The sequence below is a fragment of the Dioscorea cayenensis genome, chromosome 16 (assembly GCF_009730915.1).
Source record: "Dioscorea cayenensis subsp. rotundata cultivar TDr96_F1 chromosome 16, TDr96_F1_v2_PseudoChromosome.rev07_lg8_w22 25.fasta, whole genome shotgun sequence".
Lineage (NCBI taxonomy): Eukaryota > Viridiplantae > Streptophyta > Magnoliopsida > Dioscoreales > Dioscoreaceae > Dioscorea > Dioscorea cayenensis.
In genome coordinates, this window is record NC_052486.1 from 7,029,297 (window position 1) to 7,052,201 (window position 22,905).

Genomic DNA, 22,905 nt, shown 5'->3' on the forward strand with positions numbered 1-22,905 from the left:
CGTGTTTCCTAATCGCATTAGATGAACGAAGAAACGAAATTCGAGGTCTCTCTCTGTCGCAGGTGTTCGTTGATGGAGAATGGAGGCGTTACACTGGAAAGGTCATCATGTTGCTGGTCGTTGATAAGCAGCTCGATCACTGGACGTTCGAAGAAGTCATACCAATTCTGATGGTGCAACCTGCTCTTGCTGGATGTGGAACGCCGGCCGTTCACCGCGATGAGAGAGTCATCATTGTCCGTGCTCATGCACAACTCTGCAATGGATAGACAACGATTGAGCAGCTGCTCTCTGGCCGAACAAATAATTTAATTAAGAATCAATGGTAATGAAGCAACATCAAAAGCTAGCATATTCAAGAAGGTGATTCTGTAGAAGAGGTAATTCTCAAGAGGTGTTGGCATGATGCAAATGATTTATTTGATGTTCAAGAAGCCACGTTCAGAGATTGACAATGGGGAGGGAACCAGTTGGCTGAGATGAAAAATGCATGGAAATAAATAAATGATAAGAAGACATGTAATGATATATACTCATGCTCATGTGCATCATTCGTTGTGATACAAATACTTTCTTTTGTGATGCATCGTTATTCATTTATTCCTATCCTATATATTCATGATGGCCCACTTGCATTATCCCATGTGCAAAAACAATCAATGCTCTTTAAATTCTAACATATAACAATACAGACCCAACTTAATGTATAAGCACCCAAGCATGCATGTTGGTGAACACAAACCTGAAGTGCATACTCATATTGGATTTTGAAATACATATATATATATATATATATGGCTGTAGATTGTTGAAGATATTAATATATATATATATATATATATATATATACAGATTTGTTCATTTTGAACCCATGGTCAAATGCTTTTGCGGAGCCTCAAACCGCCAAGGTATTCTAGGAATTAAGGGAAAGAATGATGAGATGATCGTGTCCTGGAGATGCAAACGACCAAGAACAACTATCAAAGTAAAAGACTCCATGAATGAAGCATAATATGCCTCCATTGATGTAATTAAGGTTGTTGAGAATGTGAAAATATTGGAAAACTAAGGAACAAGTTTGTTTCATACAATCCCGTTAAAGGAGAATAAAAATTCATGGTCAAGCACTTTATATAGCCACTATGAGTTTGGAGATGGAGATGAAGGATATTATTAAGTGCTTTCTATATATACCCACTGGGTTTTTTTTCAAGGCGTTGTATGCTAGTTGGCCCTCTCTATGTATAATTCTGATACCCCAGCCATGTGATTCCATTCAAGTCTTTTGTAAAAGCTTGTGGAAGTGCTGTTAAAAAGATTGTTGCGTTCATTGTAGCCATGCCTGCAAATTCAAGTAGAGCCTCGAGTCAAAAAGGTTGTTATAATGTTGGTTACAAAGAAAATTAAATATAATGAAGTACATGCATATTCACGTGAATATATATATATATATAAATATATATATATGATATAGGAGCATGCAATATGTGTTATGAGATAAAGGAAAAATAAATAAATAAAGAATGAGGACCATGCTATAGTATGCATGCTCATGATGTGCAATATATATATAATAAAAATAAAATTTTCGGAAAATGGGCCCTACTCAGGTGCATGAAGCTTTGCAAAGAGGACATTGAGCTTATAAACTTTATCAAGTAGGCCCTCCTTTGATGTAATAAATGCCAAGCTGTGACTTATGTCCATATAATGAAATATCAAAGTGATAAAATGCATTCATCCTCATCTGTATGACTCATATTAAAAATAATAATAATAATAAATAAATAAAAAGCAGCATGGACCCACCATGAAAGAGACACCTACAAAGAAAATGAGAAGCATGTATATATACCAAAGAGAAAAATTTTCAAAAGGATGGCCCCACCATGCACATGAGCATGATAACATGGATTTATATATATATATATGTATATATTTATATAAAAAAAACACCCGAAGCAAGAAAATAATTAAATAAATATATATACTCATTCAAAAGCAATAATAATAATAAAAAAAATGTCCATCTCGAGGCAGCGGCGGCATTAAGACATACAAGGCAGCAACGAGACATGTAATGTGATGACGAGGCATACGCAGTAATTATGTTCAATATATATATATAACAAAACAAAAAAAATCAAAACCAAAGCATTCAAGTCAAGATTCAAAATATGAAAAAAGTCAAGACTTGAAATCCATGTAAATCGACAATTGAACATAGTGGTCTCAAGACATCATAAGTCAAAGGCCCAAAGAGTTCACAAGTCAAAATATAAATCTACAATTGAACCCAATGGTCTCAAGACATCAGAAGACAAAGACCCAAAGAGTTCACAAGTCAAGATACAAATTGACAATTGAACCCAGTGGTTTCAAGACATCAGAAGTCAAAGACCCAAAGAGTTCACAAGTCAAAATACAAATAGGCAACTGAACTCAGTAGTCTCAAGACATCATAAGTCGACAATTGAACTCAGTAGTCTCAAGACATAAAAATTCAAATGCTCAAGAGTTTCACAAGCCAAGACTGGAAAGAGGCTGCACAAGCATAAAAGTTGAAGCTTATGGAAAGTCAAAAGCAAGTTTATGGTTCATCAACATAGAGAACTCATGACTTGAAATCCAAATCAAAATTCAAGAAATCAAAATTCAGGGCGCAAAATGTCCAAAACACAAGTTCACAAGTTTCTAAATCATTCAAATTCTCAAAATTTGACGAAAACTAGATGCCATCAAGAGTCAAAGCACGCTTTTTCAGCAAAATAGTCGGAGCGAGATAAAATACTCAAGCATTGCTTACTTAGGCCTATAAACCTAAGTGGCGTCAAGATGATTTCAAATTCCTTGTATTTCAATGAAATCCATGAATTCATATTTATTGAAATAAATGAAATTGATTGTCACAACTTGTTTCCTTTTTCACACTTATTTCTTAATCGGAGGTTCCTGCGACAATGTCCAGGGTAATTAACATTAAGGGCTTGCCCCTAATGGAGGTCATGAACCCACAATCTCTTGAAGTCATAAAAAATTAAATTTGATTTGTGATCCATTTATTTTAACCGGTCTAATCCTAATTAAAAGCCGGGTGAGAGAAAAAAGGAGTCCAGACTCCTACAATGCTGCTATAGTACCCTGGCTCTAAAACGCCATTTTTCAGTGTCATTTTCTTTCTCTTTTGCTTTGTCTAGCTCACCAGAGCATCCTCAAGACCAGTAACATGAAAAAGACCCATTAAACCACAAACAGCAATAATTCATCGATTTATACAATAATAATACAACATAAATATGTATAGAATACACACATTTAGGCGTTTATCAAATTGATCAAGAATACAAGTATTAGAAAACTCTAGCTCTCACAACCCTAATTTCCTAATCTTTATATAGCCTCACATAATTTGAGTCTATTTTGATTTTGTTTTATCCCAACTTTTCACTTAGAATCATGCTTAGAGGATGTCTCCTCTGACTTTGTTGACTTTGGTCTTATTATATGTTGGATCTCAAGTTGTGACTTTTTTGTGTTTGTGAATCACGAACTCGATTTCATTTGATTTAGACTTTCAAAAGCTCCGACATTTCATGCTTGTGAAGCTTTTCAGTCTTAGATTGGTGAAGCTCTTCAACTTTTTGACTTTTGATTTCTTGAGATTCTTGAGCTTATAGTTCTAATCATTTGGACTTTTCAAGCCTCCACTCTCCCATGCTTTTGAGCCTTGGCTTGTATATCTCCAAGTTATGACCGCTCATATGATTAGGTCACTAACTTGATCACTTTGACTGTTTACTCTTGAAATATCTTGTGGATTTTGGCGATCTTCCTTTGTTTGTGAATCGTAGAATTCTTTTGGTTGTAGACTTTGAAGACTTTGGTGGATTACACTTGTTGAGTCTCCTTCTCCATCATTGTCAAGGAAATATTTTTTTTTATCATTTCATTTATTTTTTATTTTTTTTATTTTTGGCTCAAAGTTTTTAATCCTCACTTGAGCTTTCTTTTTCTTTTTTTTTATAAGTTGAGAACATTTTTTTTAACCAATTTGAGAAAACTCTTTTTATTATTATTATTATTATTTTTTTGCCACATGAGGTGAGAGCATCTTTCAAAAGTTTTTTTCAAGGCAAGACCTCTATTGACCCATGAAGATCTCAAGAGGGGAGTTGTCCACCATTGCTTTGGACTCCGCAAGAATTGGTGGTCTTTAACAAATTTTCCACTCATTCAAGAAAGTCTCAAGAAATAATGGAGAGGCTCTCACAAGGGGTCTTTGATATGAGTTTTGAGACCCTTCTGGGAGCATCAAGAGGCAGTGGTAAGATCTTCATTGAGGGTTCCTATGCATTATACTTCCAAGGAGTCTTTGTCTTCAACATGAGTCTTAAGACCCTTCTGTAAGCATCAAAAGGCAGTAGTTAGACTCTTATTGAGAACTCGCATTCATTGTACCTCACAGGGAGTCTTTCTCTTTCAACATGAATCTTGAGACCCTTTTGTTAGCATCAAGAGGCAGTGGTGAGACTCTTAAGCTCCAATTCATTGTACCTCACAGGGTGTCTTTGTCTTTCAACATGAGTCTTGAGACCCTTCTGTGAGCATCAAGAGATAGTGGTGAGATTCTCATTGAGAACTCCCATGCATTGTACCTCACAGAGAGTCTTTGTCTTCAACATGAATCTTGAGACCTTTCTGTGAACATCAAGAAGCAATAGTTAAACTTTCATTGAGAGCTCCGATGCATTGTGTCTCGCTTTTTTCAAATTATACCCTAATTTCTTCTCCTTTCATAAATTTTCAAGATTTATTCAACTAGACCCTCTAAAGTTCCACTTTTTGCATTTTTCTATAATTTTGCAAATAAGTCCTCAAGCTTTCACATCGTGACATTTTTCATGCCTTTTCCAAATAAACTCCGGAGCTTTTTTACATATTCATTTTTTTTCATAATTTTGCATATGTATCCTTGAATATTTCATTTTTTTTTTACATTTCTCCATAAATTTTGCAAATAAGCCCAATTATTTTACATTTCTATATTTTTCAGCAAATTTTGCAACAAAGCACCTTGGACTATTTACACTTACACATTTCCCCATAAATTCTACGAATAAACCCAATCCTATACATTTTTTTCCATTTCTCATACTTGTTTTGCATATAAATCCTCAATCTTTTCCACTATTTTATTTCTTCACACATTTTTGCAAAAAAAAAAATACATAGTTAAATATTTCTCTATTCACGACACCTCATCATCCTTATTTTTTTAGTAAAAATAAAATAGAGAGATCATAATCATAATGCACCTTAATCTCATAAAACGTAGATTATTCTTGTCCGAAAATAAATCCTAAAGACCCAAATTAAAAAATCAAGCTAATTAAATTATGTGTTACATTTTGCTTTCACATAGGCATGATCAAATCACATGGTATATCCTACCTCTGTAGAGAAAAAAAAAACTCTACGTTCTCTAAAGTAATAAATCAAGTTGATCAAATCATATACATTAAACACTTAGATCACAAGGTTCATTTAAGCTCATAGATTTTCCTTAAAACGAGAAAGGAAGAAAGAAAAAAGAAAACCTCGATATTTTTTATGATCCTTATTCCCTTCTTCTTTTTCGATCTTCCTTTATTAATTTTAGGTTCCTTTCTCTTATCTGATTTTTCTCTACCTCTTTCTTCTTTTTCAGCTTCTCTATCACTATTTTTTTTTAAGTTTTCTCATCCCTTCTTCTCGGCATTTTTCTTTCTTGATGTTTTTCTTCCTCCTCCTCTTCATTTTAGTTGCTCTTCTTCTCTCTTGAACTTTTCTTCTTCTTTGTCCTCTTGCATTTTTTTAAATTTAAATTTTAAATTTTTTTTTAAAGAAAAATTTATAAAAATCTATGGAAACAATATCATTATAATATTATATACATTAAAAAAATTATAAGGGAAAATTTTCCCATTTATTTAAACGTGGCAATTGATTCTTTTAATATATATATATATATATGATATTTAAATTTGAAAATTTTCATTATGAATAAGGTCTAAATATCATGGGTATCCAAATATGTTAATGTATATTTTAATATAATTACAAAATTACTACCAATTACCAACAAGTAATGCAAGTTAAACTTTGAGTTATTATGAAAATGTGAACATAAAACAATATGATTGATAAGAGCCTAAATGTATGTATTTATATGTAGGATTTATAAATGCTAGCATGCATTTTTTTATTGAATCGATGCCCGTTTTATGTTTAATTTAGTTATATTTGTGCGGCAAGCCTAAAGGAAGCCGATTAGAGCTCAAGAATGCAATTGGGAAGAAATCGCCATAAAAAACTGCATATTTGAGCTCTAATACCAAAGTGGGCACTTACCAGAAGAGTTGGGTGCCGCAAGAACTTGGTTATAAACCTTACGGGCTTTATGCGCCCGCATGAAGCCCATGAGACTCATTGAAAATTTCAAAGCAGTAGTGTAGCAAACCATTGTAGTAAAGTACTGTAGCAAATCAAATTTCTCCTAGAATCGGGTGTAAACCTCACGGGCTCTATGTGCCCACATGGAGCCTGTAAGGCTCAGGTAGACCTTTTTAAGTAAGAAGTTAGGGCAGATTTTGGGGAGTTCTTTCTTGAGATTTTTGAAGCCCTTGGAGGAAGCAACTTCACTTGAGCAAAAGAAGGCCAAATCTCGTGTTATTGATGGAGGAAATCAAAGAGAGAAGTGTCATAAGACAAGATCTTCACCGATTTCATCTTTGGGGAGCTTGAAGACGACGAGGGAGCCACCCCCCATGGTGGCGTTTGTGGAAGCTTTCCACGCCATTTCTTCTCATCCTCGTGCTTCCACTATTTGAGGGAGTTTTATTATACATTTTGTAGTTGTTTTTATGAACTCATCTTTTGTATTAGCTTGTATGGATTGCTAAATCCCAAGGTCGATCACCGGATGCCAGTAAACCTTTTGGTGAACTTGTTTAGTTGCATGCTTTGAGTTGTTTTAATGCATTTGGTTTGTTTCGTGGGTTAAGCTTTGTGATCTTTGATGTGTTTATTTGCATGAAAACTCTGTGTTTCAACTTCTAGGTTGTACTTGGTTGCATGACCTACGCCTTTGTACTAGACATACTTAGCTTAATGGGGATTCATGTATAAATAAGCCGTGACCATTGGGTATTTTGTACCCCTCCAACCATTAGGATCAGACCTAGGTAATGAGTATCAGCCCTAATTAGAGATCTCCCTGTTCATAATGCAATCATAGAAGGATTTGGTCGGAAGAGATTCTGAGCCAATAATTGTATGAGATTAGGGGTTATTGTCAAGATCATTAGGATAACCTACTTTAGGATTTCTCTTGGCCCGAACTACCATTTGCTTAGAAACTCTAGCATCCCTATAACTTTAGTAACCCTAAGGGAATCTGCATCCGTGACCACCCTCATTCCTTGGATTTTCACCTTCTCACTTTGGCATGTGGACATTTCTTCACTTAGTTTTAGTTTCCTTAGTAGGTTTAGTGCACTTGAACGTGGTTTGGTAGGTTAAACAACGAGTAAAGAGGAAGTAAGAGTAGCTCCTTAGACCCAGGGAATACGACCCTCTCGTGCTTGCGGGAGAGGTATTACTTGATGACCTTGTGCACTTGCTGGATAATGATCAATGATCTCTTAGGACTTGAATTACTCTAATATATTCACTTTTATCCTTCTACTAACACTCCCCTTTAATTCTTTAATTTAGTTAAATATTAATTGTAATCCAATTTAAAACATGGACAAGATTTCCTGAGGTGGCAAGTAAAATAAAACTAAAAAGAGACGCATGAAGCTAGGGGTGTAAATGATATACCAATACTCACAAGCTACTCGAGCTCGGCTCGGAAAATACTCGAATTCGTCTCGATCATAGTCGAGTCGAGCTCGAGCTCGAGTAGCTCGAGTAATCGAGCGAGCCGAGTTCGAGTATCTTAATACTTGACTCGAGTGCTCGCGAGCCTAATCGAGTCGTTATATATATATATATATATTATTTTATACTGAAATTACAATTTTATCCTCCACTAATATTTAAAATTTTTAAATACCTTTTTTCATTAAAATTAAATAACTGTAATTTAAATTTTAAATAAAAAATCCTAAATATAATTTAAAAAAATAAAAATAATAAAAAGTAACCCTAATCTCTCTTTCTCATCCGTCTGGACCGCCTCCACGGCTTTGCAGTCCTCCCCGAGTCCCCGGACCCCGACTCCGCCTGCATCTTCGCAAGAATCCCATTCCCAGAGGCCATCACCAATTCACCATCCTTCATGAATCACCAGCCCAACTTCCCACCAAGGCAGACTTCTCTCTCTCTCTCTCTCTCTCTCTCTCTCGATCTCTCTCCACTTGGCCACTACACCACCATCCTTCACCACAGATCCACAGCCCAACTTCCCACCAAGGCCACCATAGATCCTAGGTTCTCTTCTCATCTCATTTTTATAATTTCTTAACAAGTAACTTGATTTTTTGCCAAATGATTCATCGATGAAGCTAAAACCTTTCTTTATTTGCTTGATTTTCTTTTAGTCATCTAATTGTCAAAGTTCTGTTTCAGGTTTTTCAAGGAATCTAGTGAGGAAGAGGGGGAGCATGCAGACAAGCTGATGAATTACTAGGTATTTTGTTAGCTATTTTTTTTCTAATTTTCTTGCTTCCCGTTTTCATGACTTCATGTGCTTTATGTCAGTCTCTTGTTTGCTTTTTTCCCCTTCTATTTTTCTTATATTTTTTGAATATTTGTCAGAACAAATGTGGGGGGAGAGTGAAGGTGCATTCAATTGTAAGCCTCCCTTTGAATTTGACCACCCTGAGAAAGGAGAGGCGCTGCATGGTAAGCTTTTACCCATGAATGCTGTATATTTTTTAGAATAATTTCATTACAAGTTATGGTTGTGAAATTCCATTTTAGCAAATTATATTGCTTTGATTGATGTTTATTGTCGTGTAGGCCATTTTTGTACCATTTTAGTCTCGATTAGATATGCTTAATATGGCATAACCATGGGTCCATGACAGAGATTTTTTATAGATGTATAAATAGTAATTTTCAGAGATGTATAAATAAATTTGATGTCTACAGACTTACAGTGATTGATTATAATTTAAAGAATTATATTTCTCTAACTGATTTTTTTTTTTGAAGAATAGGAGACTTCCAAATCCAAAATAACAATCCGGTTTTCCTTCTAAGAAAGGTACTTTCTTTTACTTGTAGTCCATATATTGTTTAATGCTTGATTCAAATATCTAATTAACTAATAAAAGTTAAGGCTGATTTTTTTTTTTAAGATAACATGTCATTAAATACACCAAATGTCTCATCTACACCATTTTCAGTCAACATGATTTAGTGGATTCTAGATCACATTTGTTTCGTATTTCTCTCCCTTATTTTTAATGTAAATGCAAATTAGATGTGTTTTATGTTATTGCATTTGCTCCTTCTTGTCTGTCACTATTTGTATTTGACTATAATGATTTTTTAATAAAAACCTTTAGCATGAGTTGGAAAAGCAAGTGTTCAACTGGAATTTCACTGATGTTAGAATGGCATATAAGTAAATAATTTTGATGTTATCAATATGCGGGGTAAAAAAGCAATATGTGAAATTATAAGAATTCCTCCTATTCTGGCAGTTCTTAAGTTTTATGATTGTGAATTCATTTCTATTTCATATGTTCTGTTTATCAGGTTTCTAAAATTTTGGAACTAGAAGCTGGTTATCCCAAAGGGGTTGACAAGTCAAGAAACTTGGTGATGAGCAACAGAGCTGTTCTGTCACTTTGAATTGTAAAACCATATAATTTTATTGTTCTATTGTTCTAACTTCTAAGTGTTCAATGATGTTATCTTTGTTATCCTCACAAAATATTAAATTTAGGTGTGTTGATGTAATATTATAATATTTTTTTGTATTTATTATTGTTATGGCCCATGGGTTTATGATATATGAAAATCATGTTTTGAGTATGATATATGAATAAAAAAACTTTGAACCGAGCTCGAGTCGAGTTCAAGTTCGAGTATAAGAATAAAATCGAGTGTATTGGATTTAATCGAGGGAGCTCGAGTAGCTCGACTTATGTCTCGAGTCGAGCTCGAGTTTTAAAAAAGAAACTCGATCGAGTTCGAGCCGAGTTTCGAGTATCGAATTTTCAATCAAGCTCGAGCTCGAGCACTTTATTACTCGGCTCGAACTCGATCGATTATACCCCTACATGAAGCATTGACGGGTGGCAGGTAATTAATATATTTATTTAATAAATATTATTAAAATATCAATCTGGCTCCAATCCCATTTATGTGCGGTTTTAAATTTTGAGATACCTAGCAACATACACTACAAAGTGCAAATCTAAAACAAAATTATACAATTAGAAAAGAAAAATTGACGAATTTCTATGTAATTATAAAAATAAATAAATAAAAGTAACGTGCCTAACTCTTTTCATTTCTAAAAAAAAAATCCTTTAAATTTATTAAAAATTTCAAACATCCTTGATTTTTAAAATTTTACTTTAAAATCTAATGAAATTAAAATAACAAAATTGTTACTATTTTATTCCTCTACTGTTGCAGTGACATTCATGCACTATATCAGGATATTTCTGGTATTTTACTAAATTATTAAGGGTATGGATTGGCGAAAATTTTTTAAAAAATCTTATAAAAATGAATAAATAAATCATCACAAATATATGATCCGACTGAAAGTACATAGGAGTTTTTAAATTTTTTCCCAAAAAAAATAAATACTAAAAGGTTTTAAAAACTGAATAAAAAATTATCAAAAACTAATATAGTTTTCAAATTTAGTTTTCTGGTTAATGATTTTTGAATTTAGTTAATAGTTAGAACACACACAATAATTATAAAATAAATAAATAAATAAATAAATAAATAATAAAATAAAGGAAGGCTTCCCAATCTAAGCATCAAAGCTTACCAACCAGGAAGGGAATCGAAACCCTAACAATGAGGGCTGTGAGGGGGACAGTGACGTCAGCGCGGCGGATCTCCGTCACCAAGGCGGCGATGATCATGGCCCGCTTCGCCGACGCCGGAGCTGAGACCGGAGCTCGTTCTGATGTCGCTGCGTATCTCCGTTGCGCTTCAGCTGGCTTCGAGGAGCTCGCCCATGTCCATAGAGAGCTCAGAGGCGAGCGCAGGAGATCTCAGGATGAGATTCATGGCGGAGAAGAGGAGAATGAGAAAGGGGAGAAGGAGAGGAAGAGGAAGGAGAAGAGAAACCCTAGGTTGGAGGAGTTGGGTGGGAAGTGGAAAAGTAGTGACCTTGATGGGGGAATTGGGGAGAAAAGTGTGGGTTTTGAGGAGAAGAGGGATTTAGAGGATAATGGGCTTGTTTTGGAAGTGGAGAAGGAGAAGAAAAGGAAGAAGAAGAAAAGGAAAGAGAATGATTTGGATAAGACTGAGGCTGGAGAAGAGGAAAAAAGTGAGAGTATGATTAATGAAAAGAAGAAGAGGAGCAAGAAAGATAGGAATTTGGATAACAGTGAAAATTTGGGAGAAGAGGAAGAGGATGGGATGAAGAAGGAAAATAAGAGGAGGAACTCTGTAATGGATGAAACTGAGTTTGAGGTGGATGGAGATGGGAAGAAGAGGAAGCACTCTAAAGATGGAGTTGTAGATGAAAGGGAGTTGCACAAGAAGAAGAAGAGGAAAACCAAAGAGCAACAAAGTTAACACTTTGTGGTGAGGTTTTTTGAGATTGTGTTTGAGAGGTAAACTTTGTTGTACCAAAGAATTAGTCTTGTCGGATTTCAATAGTCTTATTTAAGATGTGTTAAGAATTTTTTTTTGGATCTACTTTGTTTGATTTTTTCCATTATGATTCAATTGAAGACCATGAGTGAGTCTTATTTTTATGTTTTGCCCAAACTGTTAGATGTGCCAATTTGGTGTTACAAACTCCAATGTTTTGTTTTCCTCATTATCTTGTTTCCTTTGTAGCTCATGTTTTGCTGATTGAGTTATTGTGATAAATCATAATTGCATTAATTGTACATGCTTCTTGATGATGAATTCGATATTATCAAGTGATGAATTTGAACTTCAATTATTTTTAAAAATCAGAAACTTCAATGTGCTTAGATACATTTGGTCCTTGTAGTAACATTACTTGAGTTAGGCACACATCTGATTGTGTGAAGTGTCACATTTTATTTGAGCACATGTATTGTCAATTTCATGTTCTATTTCTCCTTCATGAGTTATGTTTGCAATTTACTTTTAAGGCTTTATTTAGGACTTTTTACTAACAGGTCTTTTCTCATCAATAATTCTTTTGTTTCTAGTTTTTCTCCGACTTCCTCTGGGAAACAGAGGACATAGCACAATGTCTGTTATCTTCTGTTATTTATTTAAATGATAGTGTAACACACCTTCACCCTCTCATGGCATATATTTCCTTTGAGAAGCTTCATATTGAGAGGGAACCCCTCTTTTGTGTTTTAACTAAATCACATGCAATAGCTGTTCTTATTATCAATCACTTTCGCTATATTGATACCTAGACCTAAATTTTGGAAATTTTGGAAATTTTGGATTGATAGCTTTATGTCTCCGAAGAACAAAGGTTTCCAAACCAAAAAAGTTGTGTTTCAAAGATGTTAAATCATTCTGGTGGTTGCTGTTTTCGAAATTGTGTTGAAGAATTGCGCACTTTCTAGCAAGCAACCGAAAGTAACACGCAATGCAATGTCTCCGTTACATTCATGTGTCTTGTATTAGGATTGAACGTGTTTGATGAGACACTGTTACATTCTACTCAATTCTGTGGTGTTTTTAACCACAAAATTGAGATTGATTTCATATATCAATTATTACTCCAGACAAGTTATGTAATCATTTTCAGAAACCACTGTGAAGAACTGCAAGAACAGGAATGCCATCCGACAGTTATTTCATAACCATTATTCATTTTGTTCACTGTTTTGTATAATTTGTTGTCTTCCCCGTAGAGACTAATGATAATTGCTTCTTCATTGCTTTTTCTACAACTGATTATAAAATTATGAACTTTTTTGTGGAATGTTACAATTTGCCTATCATTCAAAGTAAATTTATTTAAATATTGACTGCTAGAATCAGTCTGACATTAGTAACAAAATTAATAAAAAAAACAATTTGGACATAAGAGTGTACTTCATGTAACAAAAAATGCATCATTGTCATTTTCATGCTTCTAAGTGCACTTCCATGTTTTTTCATTATTTTATTTTATTTATTTTTTATAAAAAATCGTAACATAGATCAAGACATTTAAAGGCTTTGGTTTGCATAAGGTTTAGTTTGCGTCACTTTCATTGTCTGGGTTCGAAATGTGCTTTTGTCAAGAGTCCCCAACTGAGGAAGTGGGGTTTCAACCCAATCCTCATGTCGAGTGGGTGAGGCTACATCGGTGGACTAATATGGCCCTATGGCTCTTGTGCACACGTTTCCGACTGTACATGCATTTGTCATATATATATATATATGTAATATAATCACTGGTTTCCAAACTGTAATTGATTTGGATTATTATAAGCCTACAAAATGCTATGACAAATGACACACTTTCAAAGAAACCCACAATATTGTCAATATAGATTATAAGAACATCTTCAAACTGGATTTTACGTGCAACATGCATTTTCAGTTAAGTTGGTGTTTGTTTAATAGTACTTTAATTATTTTATTTGAAAAATATTTTTTTTGGTTGGAGGAATTTTGAAATATTTAAGTAACTCTAATTACTTCTAATTATTTTTATAGGTGTATTTTAACTAATACCCAAATTGAGCGTAATGCCAAATTTCATTATTTGGGAAATTACCAAACTGTCACTTGACAAACACGTGAGGCTTGGTTGTGAGTTTTTGGGGGTATGGTAAACCCCACACACACACCCCATCTCTTCTCGTTCAAGACATTTTTCTTCACATCTGTTCAGTGGTTCCTTCGTCTTCATCGCCTCCTCCATTCGTCAAAGTAAGTGCCTTACTTGGTTCTTTATTGGCTTCTCGGTTCTATCCCCACGCTAAAGTAAGATCTGTTCAATTTATTTTTTATTTTTTTTTCAATGTGCTAAATTTGGGATGTCATTTGTGAGATCTTTGTAGATCTAACTTGCAAAACCATAGATATAGTTATCTTTAATTTGTTCGGGTGATATTTTTTCAAAGTTTTCACCTAGGTTAAGATGGGTAATTTTGTTTTTCTAAATATCTGGATATCTTCAAAGATCTAATTATTTGATTTATCTATGTAGGGATATAAAATTTTAAGATGTGAATTTTGTGATCAGGTGCTTGTATTTATTGTTTCATTAATGTTCGTTTCCTTCTCATTTGGGAAAGTTATTTGTTGGTTTTTTAGTAGAAATCTCTAAATATAATGAGAGGGTTTTTTCCATATTTTTTTCCACTGAAAAAATGGCTTGGGAGAGCCTTAATTGATCACCTTTGAGCATCTTCTTGCTTGAATTATTATTTGCGAAGGCATCTTCTTGCTTGAATTTTTATTTGCAGACAAATTGTGTAATATGTGAGATCTTTGGTTGTTAATTATGAGAAGTTATTTAGGATTTTTTTTTTCCTTTTTGTTTCTGTCATCTACTTGAACAAATAATGTTTTATAAGACTTGTGGCATGAATAGAGATAAAAATCAACTCTTAATTAGAAATGAAGAAGAAATCACAAATGCACTGAGGGCCTGTTTGTTTCATGGAATTTGGATATCCATGTAACTCAAAATTCTTGGGATTTTAAATTCAAGTGTTTGTTTGAGGGTAATTTGTTTTTCAAGGGATTCTTAAATCTCATAACAAAGGGATTTTGTTTTAACAAAATCCATGGGTTTTGCTTTTCTTAAAATTCCTCACGTGATGAGCACGTGAGGGATTCACGATTTCTCATTCGAAGATGGGCGAAGGTGATGAAACTTTCTGATTTTGAAATCCTTCTCTCTAACGCCGATGCAACCCTGACGCCCACGCATCTCCAACGCCGACGCAGACGCCTACACAACCTTGACGCCAACGCAGCCTCAATGCCGACGTAGTTCCTACACCGACGCAACTCAATTTCCAAATCTGGTTGCAACTCTAACGTCGACACAGATCTGACTCCATTGCAGCTTCGTCACCATCTTTGCTTCTCCAAAACCAACACTGTGGTTGCAATCTTCTCTTCTGATAGTTTGGAAAAGGTCCAATTTTTGCTTTTGTATTCTTGTTCAATTTTTAGGGTTTTTGTATTTTTGAGTGTGTGAATCTTCTAGAGTGTTTACTTGTGAACTAATGCTACTACACGTGAGCCTTGTGCTTTTTAACTAATTGAGATGCCAAAAGAAAGCAACTTTGTCTTCTTGATTTATAGGGCAGAGCCTTTTCTTCTATCTTCTCCTTTGCTGGTGCTTGCTTTTCTTTATGTTAATTTTTTATGTATGGTCTATATCTGTGTCTTTTTCCTTTGTTTGGTGCTTTCTGAGGTCATTATATGTTTTAATTTTTTTGTTTAAGTTTTTTTTGTTTAATTTCTCCTTTTAAAGCTGTTCAGTTGTTGAATAGTTTCGCTGTTGTTGTCGCTACAATGATTTTCTTGATTTTTATTCTATTTCAAGTGAAGTGCAAGCACTATTTCTCATTGCTTATCTTGATTCACTGTGGAAATCCTTGTTTTTTCCTTCTTCTTCTTTATATGTTTTATGTTTATCACTTGATGGATAGCGGGGATGTAAATGATTTAGTGGAAGAAAGCAAATTCATAAGTATATATATATATAAGTGACTGCTTTTGTTTGTCAATGTTTTAAGTGTTAAATTTGCTAGCTTTGTTTCTCCAATACATTCTTGGGGTGGTGGACTATGTCCCGTTGCCTAATCTTTACTTTTTCCTCGAGTTCTATTCTTGTGGGAGTAAAGAATTAGAGTTATCAATCATTGCTTATCTTGTTTCATTGTGAATAACCTTTTTCTCTTCCCCATGTTTTATGGTTATCACCTAAAATTTTTTTTGTTGCTACTTCTGTTTGCAAATGTTTTTAGTCTTAAATTTGCCAGTTTCATATCTTGAGTAATTTTTTGGGACTGTTGGGGCACTGTAATGGTTTTTTCACCAAAGGTTTAACCTTGGATTTGGAAAGGCCCTTTCCAACTAGCAATAGGCCTTCTACATGCAGCCTATAGATCATGTTGTTTGTGTGTGTATTAGTTTCCATAAAGCCCTCTTTTTCTTTACTTTAGCAAATAACCACAGTTAGCTGAAACATTCCATGCTAATGTAGGCAGGGACTTGATCTTCATTTCTTTGAAAAAGGTTGAAAAGATCATAATTTCATGAATTTATTGAATTAAGAAGCGAGAACCTAGTTAATGTTTCAACCCACTCAAATTGATTCATGGGATACCACTTTGAGTAGAAAGATGGTTGTATATCTTGCAAGTGCACTTTGACAACCTTCCTATTGGTGTTGTGAAATCCTTCATAAATTCATCTGCAACTAAACTAAGACAATCCCTTGCTAGTTTGTAATTAAATCAAGATGTAGGAAATTTAGATAAGGAACCACATGATTGGTACGTTATTTTAGAGAACACTAGGCACAGATTTGGGCCTATTGTCGCTTGAATATTTTGTCATTTCTGTTCTTTGGATTGGTGAATGAAAAATGATTTGCTAATACATTGATGTTTCATTCAGGAGTTTGAAATTTGAATTTATGTTTTTATATTTTATATTTTTAATGCACATGTCCTCTTTGCTTTTTATAGGGTAAGTCATTTTTACTTTACATAGCACACTTACTCAAGAATTAGAACTTTGTTGTTGTTCATCTTCCTATACTTGCTTGTTTAGCTTGTGTAAGTTTCCACTTCTCATAGTCTGTTGTAACTTCAGTAGACCATTTTTACCTTACATAGCACACTTACATGTATACTTATATTGTTTGACTATTTCTTTACCCATCTTCGATGTCATTAATTTTCAGGAATGCTCTTATTCTGCTTCCACATTTGCTTTCAGACTAGACTTTTCACATGCTTATCTTTTTTTATATAACAATAGCAGAATACTTCTTATTTGCCATTTTAAATTCTCTCTCCAACCATTCAAAATCTCATTTTCATTTCCATGAACACTTTAAGAAAGACATCTTGGTAAAAGTCCTTATCACATATATTCTAAGTTGTCTTGTTCCCCTTTGACAACATTGTAGAACATCAAACATTTGTAAAATCCTTTGGATGACATATGCATTCTTTCACACTACCATTTTTCTTTTCCAATGGTTAGCTTTGATAAACATAGTTCATATTTATGGTTAACAATCTCGTGCATTAATGCCTACACATTCAGCAAACTCTCACTAGTTTTGCATTAATTCTCACCTGTTTGGATTCCATATCTATAAGGCCTTCATGATTGTTCATGTATTTTCTAGTCACAAACCAGTTTTTATTGGTGTGCTTGTACTTATGATTGTGTTTTTTAAAGGAAATATCATCTATATTCTTATAAACAACGATATCTTCAACTACATTTTTTTTTTAACAAACAATATTTTGAACTACATTTTTTTTTTTTTACTACTTCTAGATGGATGGACATGATAGAGAGGATAACTTTAATGCTGCCCGCATTACAATTCTTGCTGCCACTTTTACCATCACATTACTTTTGCGTAGTAAACATCGTAGAATTTGTAGAGAACCTTCTCGTGCTCGATTAAAGATTAGAGAAAATATTTAATGAGACTAATTGATGGAAATGACACAACTAGTATCAACATGGTTCGTATGAATAAATCAACAATCTTCAATCTTTGCTCGATAATGAGACGAAAAAACCTTTTGAGAGACACATTGCACATCACTATCGAAGAACAATTATTGATGTTCCTACACACCATAGGACATAATCAACGTAACCGTGTCATCGCACACAACTTCCTCAGATCAAGTGAGACTGTTAGCAGATATCTCAATCATGTTCTATACGCAATCAGTCAATTAGGTGATGAATATGTGCTTCCACCTAGTACACAAACTCCAGCGTATATAGCATCGAGATACATACTATATCCTTATTTCAAGGTATTAGATAACTTTTTACTCAAATAGATTTATTATCTTATAACCAGTTTTTAGTTATAATTTGTTAATGATAGGATTGTATTGGAGCTTTAGATGGAACCCATATCCATGCTTCTGTTCCAGCATCTGAAGTTGCAGCATTTCGTGGGTGAAAACCATATCCCACACAAAATGTTCTTGTTGTTGTTGACTTTAACTTACGTTTTACATATGTTCTTGCTGGATGGGAAGGATCAGCACATGATGCTCTAGTTTTATGTAATGCACTCGAGAGACCAAATGGTCTATCAGTCCCTAAAGGTATCTATTTGTTTAGATTATTATCAAATAGTTTAGAATGAAAGGACAACCTAAACATTATAATCTTGTTAACCATCATTTTTCCTTTTTGTTAGGGAAATATTACTTGGTTGATGCTGGATACGCAACAAGACCGGGATTTATATCCCCCTATAGGGGTGTTAGATACCATCTCAAAGAGTTTGTCTCACGGACACCAACAAATCATAAAGAACTCTTTAACCTTCGTCACTCATTAGCTCATTCCACTATTGAATGAGCTTTTGGTTCTCTTAAGGGACGATTCAAAGTTTTATCATCAAGACCATTCTTTCCATTTAAAACTCAAGCTGAATTTGTTTTGGCCACATGCATTTTGCATAATTATATTATAAATGAAGGAGGAGATATTTTAATACCTCCTGAGGAAGAATGGATACCCCAACAACCACAATCAGAACGTAACATTAAAGAACAAAGGGAAGAGGCCCAAGAATGGGTGGCACGTCGAGAACGGATTGCATGTGATATGTGGTCTAATAATTATATAATGACTCATTAATGTTTTTATGTTTCCCTTTAGACCATGACCAATGATGTTACTTTTTTCTTATTTGTTTCAAGTTATGGCTTCTACTTGATGCATTTTTTTTCTTCTATGAAACAAATTTATAATTGTTATAATTTATCATATGCTATTACTTAAAAAAAAAATTAATTGTGTATGCGCCAATAACATAATGGACAATGTAGGGATGTCAGAAGATAGCCAAATGTCCTCAATGAGAACACCCACTAAAAGAACTAGTGGTAATATAAGATGGACCACTACTGAAAGCCCTTTTTTCATAAGATTCATGGCATCTCAAGTGGAGCAAGGCTTCAAAGTCAACAAGGGATTCAAACCCCCAAGCATTCCATGCTGCAGTTATTTCAATAAAGAATGAGTTTGGAGTTAAGATTACTGAAGCAAATGTGACTAACCACTTGAGAACAATTAGCAAACGATGGGCAAGAATAAAAAAACTGAAAGAGTTAAGTGGAATGGGATGGGATAATAGACTGAAGATGATTATTATGGGAGAATTAGATTCAGGAACTATGTAAGGTAATAATTCATTCATTATTTATTTCTATTTATTTTGTTGAATTAATTATATTGAATGAAAATGATATTTCTTTAAACTATCACTTGACTTGTTTCTATATCGTAGGCTCATCCACAGAATGAGTCATACTTAAACAAACCAATTGAGGATCATGACTTGCTCAAGATTATTTATGGTAACGATCAAGCAACTGGACATCATGCTGTTCAATTTGGAGATGATATTGGTACACATATGGATGACAACGTCGATTCCCGACGTCCATCTCAAACCGATGGCCTTGATGACATGTTTTTTTGAGGAGACTAATTGTCATATGTATACACCACCACCCATCCACAACCAATCAGAGAGTACAGAACTTAGGGATAAAGAAAAGGGAAAACGCAAAATCGTCTCCAAAGTTGAAGCAATACAAGAGATGAATAACACCATTAAGAAGGCATTGGGTAAAAAGAAGTCTACTAGAGATTTAGATTTTGCAAAGGAATTAATTGGTGAATGTATGAAACTGAAAGCATATGGGTACTCTGGTTGGGATATCAACAGTGCTTATGATTGGTTAATGGCCGACGATAATAGAGCTATGGGTTTCTTGGCAAAAGATGAAGAATTAAGGAAGTATTGAGCGGAGGATTTCTTTGAATCAATTCACAGTCAATGAGAATTTTAGTGGTGAAACCATGAAGAATGTAAGAGGTAAGTAATTATATTCATGTCGTTATTTATATATCATTATCAATAAATAGCTCATGAAAATAAAATCTGAAATTTTACCTATATGCAGGTTGTTCCTTGCATCCTAAGAAACCTATTTGATAAACCATCTACCTTTGTTACTTCAGGTGTTGAAGTGCCTATTATGTATTGGTTTTATGCAAGCTTTGAAGCACTAGATATATGTAATGGTTTTATGCAAACTATGAAGCACTAGATATATATATATATATATATATATAATGGTTTTATATGTTATATTCCTATATTGCAACAACAGCAACATGATCCCTAGGGTTTTATATGTTATGTTCCTTCTTGCATTCTTTGAATCTGAATGGAAGTATGGGTATGAGAATTAATTAATGCAGCCTTTTTTTTAAGTAATAGTTACTAAAATTTAAATTTCATATATATATATATATATATATATAAACTAATTTAGTTTGATGCAGAGGCTTGAGCTTTTGGTTGCATGACATACCTGGCATTGGTTTCAGATCAGATAATGAACCCTTCAAGGTATACATATATAATCTGATTGAAATCATACAAGTATTCATGAACTCCATCCAAAATGGACTTGGCTTTTTTGTTTCCTTTGGTGCAGTTTTACATGCAAAATTTTATATGAGTGATTGTGAACATGATGAAGTTTGAGAAATCGTATGCATCTCAAGGAGGTCCAATAGTAATTTATCAGGTGTATTAATCTCTACCATGAACTGATAATGCCCATGAAATGCTTGCTAAATGGTCTCTATATCACTAACATGCAGATTGAAAATGAGTACAATTTAGTTGAGGGTGCATTCGAAGAGAAAAGTTGCATTCCAAGTTAATTATATCTGATTACATCTCCTTTTCTGACTTGATTCTTCATAATTCAATCCAGGAATTGAGCATGGGAGTTATAATTCTAAAGGAGTGGTGTTTGAGAAACCTATCTCATTACTAAATGGGAAAAATAACTTCTCATTTTTTAGTGTTATGGTTGGATCACCGGTATGAATATCAAATTTTTTACTGCAAATATGTGTGGTTCTTCGAACTGAATGAATGCTTTGGATATGCTGGTCTTTGTTAAGGATTGAGGGGCATATCTAGGACCTAGGATTTTTGGACTTCAGAGAGTGAGAATTCAAGGAAACATTAATGTTCAAGATTTCGGTAATCAGCTGTGGGGATATCAGGTAGTTATCATTCTTCATTTTGACTAAAATCTCACAAACAAGCCATGTCTAAAAAGAAAAAGAACTTCATTGAATTGTATGAGTTTGGGAATTGTACGATAATAAAATAAAAAAATAAATCAAATACTAGTGTAATAATTAGTTAATAATAGCAAGTTAATAAAGTGAATAAATATAATAATTGGTTAATAATGAAAATTTTAAAAATGTTAAGAAATACAGGGAAACTTTTTTAAATATAATTTTTAAATATAATAATAAATAATAAAAATAAATTAAATACTAAAGTAATAATTAATATATCATAACAAATTGATTTATAATAAAGTATGGGGGTAATCTTACCATGAGTAACCATACCCCCAAAAAACACCAAACCAAACATGTGTTTTCAAATTCCAGGTTTACAAATACTTCCAAAAAAACATAAAATCTTATAATACAGTAATTCCAATTACATCCAACTAAACACAATATTTTACTGCACTTTATTTTGAAAACCAGGTATTTCCAATTACGTTGTAACTGGAAATCCACTATATTTAGAATTACATCCAACCAAACGCCACCTAAATCAATTGCAAAAGCTATAAATAACATCCAAAAATGCACACACATATTAAAACCACGAAGAGAAGCAGCGTACGAACAAATTGAAAAAACCTAAATAATAGTATCGTATGAACCGGCGATGGAAGAGAAGCAGTGTAGTTGGAAAAGGAGACTGAGAGGACAAGGTGACAGGAGGAGGTGGCAACGGGATCATGGTGAAGGCTGCGATGGAAGGAGAAAACGACGGGATCAGGGGTGAAGGCTGCGAAATTTTTTTAGGGCTCCCGTGACTTTTGAAAGGGTTTAGAAGTGGGGTGAAGTGGCCTTTTATATGTGGCTCACTTCCCCCACTTCAACTTCAAAAATCTTGAAGTGGGTTTTAAATTAAAACCTAATTTCAGTGCAAAAGAACATCGAAAGTGAGGGAAGCCAGTTTATTTCCCCCCACTTACATCAAAGTAAACACCCCCTTAGTTGTTCATTTTTTTGCTCATCTAACTCTAGCTTCATATGGATTTATGCAAGGTTTTTTTTTTAACTAGCTTTATTTGACTTGTAGAAATTGATCCACACAGTAAAATTTGCTTAAGTATGGCACAGGAAAAACACATCCTTATGTTTTCTTTATTAATAATTTATTTTGAAAAATATATAGTTATTATCCATCATTATACATGTGATTTTATAATTTGTATATAGTGTTGCTGTTGAAGTAAGGTAATTTTGTCATTGTTCCAAGCTTGTGTGTAATTGGTGCTTTTATGAATTAGTATCCATCTAGTTTATTTTATAGCATGTAATTTATGTTTCTAAGATAAAGTAGAATGGTACCCACTGTAGCAATTTATTGCATTTTGCAATTAGATAGGTGCCCATCTCTCTATGAGATGCTACCCAATT

At 33.8% G+C, this 22,905-nt stretch overlaps 1 protein-coding gene across 1 annotated transcript; it reads left to right on the top strand.

The window, feature by feature from the left end:
- The first annotated feature begins 11,005 nt into the window (after positions 1–11,005).
- Positions 11,006–11,882, top strand: LOC120278813 (protein FAM133). Its single transcript, XM_039285548.1, has one exon. It carries the CDS (start codon positions 11,035–11,037, stop codon positions 11,761–11,763), a length of 729 nt encoding a protein of 242 aa, XP_039141482.1. The 5' UTR covers positions 11,006–11,034; the 3' UTR covers positions 11,764–11,882.
- The last annotated feature ends 11,023 nt before the right edge of the window (positions 11,883–22,905 follow it).

Bases quoted from the DNA above. Each gene is read 5' to 3' on its own strand.
- LOC120278813 (XM_039285548.1), top strand. From the start codon at position 11,035: ATGAGGGCTGTGAGGGGGACAGTGACGTCAGCGCGGCGGATCTCCGTC.